The sequence below is a fragment of the Cannabis sativa genome, chromosome 6 (genome assembly GCF_029168945.1).
Source record: "Cannabis sativa cultivar Pink pepper isolate KNU-18-1 chromosome 6, ASM2916894v1, whole genome shotgun sequence".
Classification (NCBI taxonomy): domain Eukaryota; kingdom Viridiplantae; phylum Streptophyta; class Magnoliopsida; order Rosales; family Cannabaceae; genus Cannabis; species Cannabis sativa.
In genome coordinates this window covers 21,833,038-21,836,266 of record NC_083606.1, presented here as the reverse complement: position 1 = coordinate 21,836,266, position 3,229 = coordinate 21,833,038, and the positions used below count along the sequence as shown (strand labels likewise).

The window sequence follows — 3,229 nt, the reverse complement described above, 5'->3', positions numbered from 1 at the left end:
CATAAAAACCGCATTCTTGGCTTTTAGGTTGTCTTGGACAGTTTGCTTGTGAAATTCCTTGCCACGGGCCAAGATACTGATGTGCGTCCCCTATATACATGAATGCCCTGTTTGGGAAAATTATATTAGCATTTCAATTCGTTAGTTAATTTAAATTCGTTACATAAGAAGTCATTAAATTATTACCTTCCGATCATTTGTTCTATTTCTTCGGGAATTGGGCGGCCTTTCACAGGGTTTAAATGGATAATTTTCCTTGGCGCAACCACCACTAGCGTCCAATGCATCCTAAAAAATTATATTGGAATATAAGTAAGATAGTATAAAAATAATTTGAAGACATAATATAGAAATGAACAATTAGCACTAAAGAATTTAATAAAGTTTACCCGATATTCCAAGGAATAAAGAACATTTGGTGGTTGCTGTTCATTAATGATAACCAATTAGCCAATCGTCTTGCCGCATCGTCAAAAGACTGACTCTATTCTTCATCGCTGATCCCATGCACTGTGAGAAGCTCTGGGTCGTAAAACTTGAAAATTTTTCTCAGACCGTTGATGCTCTCCCATATGTGCCTGCCAAAAAAAAGTGTTAGTGCCTTATAATAATTTAACTATAATTTGATATAAGGTTAATTAGATTAAAGAAGATTATACATCATTCCAAACAGCATTCCCTGGTTGTCGATGTAGTTACACGTAGCAACCTGCTGCAAATCCTCTCCAGATAAAATGATCTGGGTACGCGGTGCAATGAATCCTCGGGGGACAGAAATTGTGATTATATCACGTTTATCTTTGAGCCTTAGGAATTCATGAATCATCCATTTTAGCGAATTAGGGATCAACGCCATCTTCTCTTCCGTGAACAACTCATCTTCCCGTGCACCACGGCTTTGTGGAGAAAGCATCGGAGCTTTCCCCTTTGACGCATCACGTCTTGAGGGCGGTTGAGCGAGTGGACCCTAAACAAAACAGAACATAATATATATATATCAAATTTTATCTAAATTCTACCGAAATTTTGGCAGCATAACGGTTGTAATTGAATGACCCCAAAAATTTTGAACATGGCTGTATAACGACAAATAACACATATATAACAGTAGTTTGTTCATCCATCCCACCGCAGCACATATATTCGCAGAACCTACTTCACTACGGATGAATATTGAAGATATTCAAACTCCACTAATCATTAATAATTAATTTCAGTTGAGAAGTTACCTCGGTTGTTAAAATTAAGTGTTTAGGCCAAGGAAGGAACATCTGGTACACGTCCCTAACATATCTGAACTCTTCAATTGGGACTGGGATTTCAGCGTCCTCTTGCAGGATTTCCGAAACCATGATCCGAGCATGTGAATCATCGTAATCCTGGCAGTGAACTTTGATCTTACCCACATGCTCGTACAAATACCCTCGGGCCACAATATTGTCGATGTTGTCAGAGCAGAGATGTACTTGCTGATTAAGGGCCGGATGGTCATCAAAATTGTATAGGATACCTTGGTCGTTGAGGGAAATGAACTCCTCAACATAAATTTGTGGTTGTACCTCATCCTGAGGAGCGTATGGTTGTGGAACATACGCCTCACCAGCCACCTCTCCTTCTTCCTCTTGTTCGGCAGCGTTCCTCTGCTGCTTAAGGGATTGGACTTCGGCTTTTAATTGTTCAATCTCCTTCGCTTGCCGAGCCACAACATCAGACACTTCCCTTTTCTTCCTGCCGAACAGTTGAGATGCCCTGGTCAGGAACCTACAAATCATAAAATGATAATTAGCAACGATTTCATTTGTGTAACTAAATAAATAACATTTGAAGTAATAGCATACCCAGCAGCCCTGACACGTCCAGGATGCTCTGGTGTCCCGAGCGCCTGCGTGAGGATATCGTTTTGGCCCTGGACCTGAATTTGTCCCTGACTAAGCTTCTCCTCTAATTGAGCCTAATGCACGCATATATTCAAGCAATTAGTATATGAATTATATACACTAACTCATGAGTAGAACTCAATTAAGGATTAATATATACTTACTATCTTCTCGGCAATTTCCTTGTCGTAATCAGTGACAAGTTTTCTACTCTTGGTGCGAGATTTAATCCAAACACGGTGGCGGGGAGGATCTGCAACTTCGAGGTCCTTTTTCTACATAACGTTATAACAATGAAATGAGTACCAATTAAATTGTATAGCACATTATAGCACATTAAATTTTAAGTATTACTTACCACAGCTTCCCGTACGTTCACCATTCCACTCCGACCACTTCGATGTCTGGATTGAATTTTTGAGGAACGTTCACGTTGCACCTTACTCAATTCCTACAATGCCAAAAAAATACATTAGATACATGTACTTGTATTTAAGAGTTTATCTTAGTGTTAATATAATTAGCGTACCAGAAATTCAGGAGTTAGTCGACTTTCAACAAATTTGCACCAATCAGCAGCGTCGATCTCCGGGTGCTTTTCAGGGACTTGTGCCAGTCGTCCCAGATTATTCTCTTTCAACGCGGGCATTATGATGTCTTTTGTCATCCTATTCTTGAAGTCTTTCATTAACTTCCCAGCTAGGATGAGACAATCATGTTTGAAGGTGTCCGGCACAATGAACCCCGTCTATTTTGAAGGAAAACAAACACGGTTAGAGTTAACATTTGGAGTAATAGAAAAACAAATCAAAATTCTAACAAATAATAGCTTACCTGAATGTCTTTCCAAACTTTATTTTTCAGAGTCTGGTTGACTTCTTTCCAGTTTTTATAAGCCAACCCTATTGTCTGCCGACATCTGACTCCCAGAGTGGATACGAGCTTCGCGTAGCTTTTTCCACAGTATTGACCTTTATCATTAACTTCGAGGGCCACTCTTTTGCCCTGATCCATTAGTTTGGATATTTCATTCATTTGCGTCGGCCCTCGTGTAGGTATTGTGGTTGGACACTCATTTTCTGCTCCCGAATCAGATCCTGATTCTGAGTTGGCCATGTCTACACCATTAACAAACAAACTTCAAAGTTAGCTACATATATAACAAGTAGTGTATATGAAATATTAAAAGCATAAACAAATTGTAATATTCCCTTTAGATACATTACAACAATCTACACACGGACAATGAATACGATCGTGATTTGTAGAATTCTTTAAGGCAAACTCTAAAAATGCATCGAACCCTACTTGAAATCGCAGTGTGTCTCTCTCCTCACGCATCCATGATTTAT

General features: G+C 39.3%; 1 protein-coding gene across 1 annotated transcript; it reads right to left on the bottom strand.

Moving 5' to 3' along the window:
- Window positions 1-245: 245 nt before the first annotated feature.
- On the bottom strand, window positions 246-2,990 carry LOC133038818 (uncharacterized). The gene is made up of 8 exons (XM_061117171.1): window positions 2,712-2,990; window positions 2,407-2,625; window positions 2,236-2,328; window positions 2,042-2,152; window positions 1,839-1,951; window positions 1,230-1,761; window positions 660-967; window positions 246-578 (listed from the first exon to the last, which is right to left on the bottom strand). The coding sequence occupies exons 1-8, from the start codon at window positions 2,910-2,912 to the stop codon at window positions 485-487; spliced, it is 1,671 nt and encodes a 556-aa protein (XP_060973154.1). The 5' UTR covers window positions 2,913-2,990; the 3' UTR covers window positions 246-484.
- Window positions 2,991-3,229: the final 239 nt, after the last annotated feature.

Coding starts and splice junctions, on each gene's coding strand:
- LOC133038818 (XM_061117171.1), bottom strand. CDS start 2,912: ATGAATGAAATATCCAAACTAATGGATCAGGGCAAAAGAGTGGCCCTC. Junction 1,952..2,041: donor AGGAAATTGCCGAGAAGATA/GTAAGTATATAT, acceptor TGCGTGCATTAG/GCTCAATTAGAGGAGAAGCT. Junction 1,762..1,838: donor GGACGTGTCAGGGCTGCTGG/GTATGCTATTAC, acceptor TATGATTTGTAG/GTTCCTGACCAGGGCATCTC.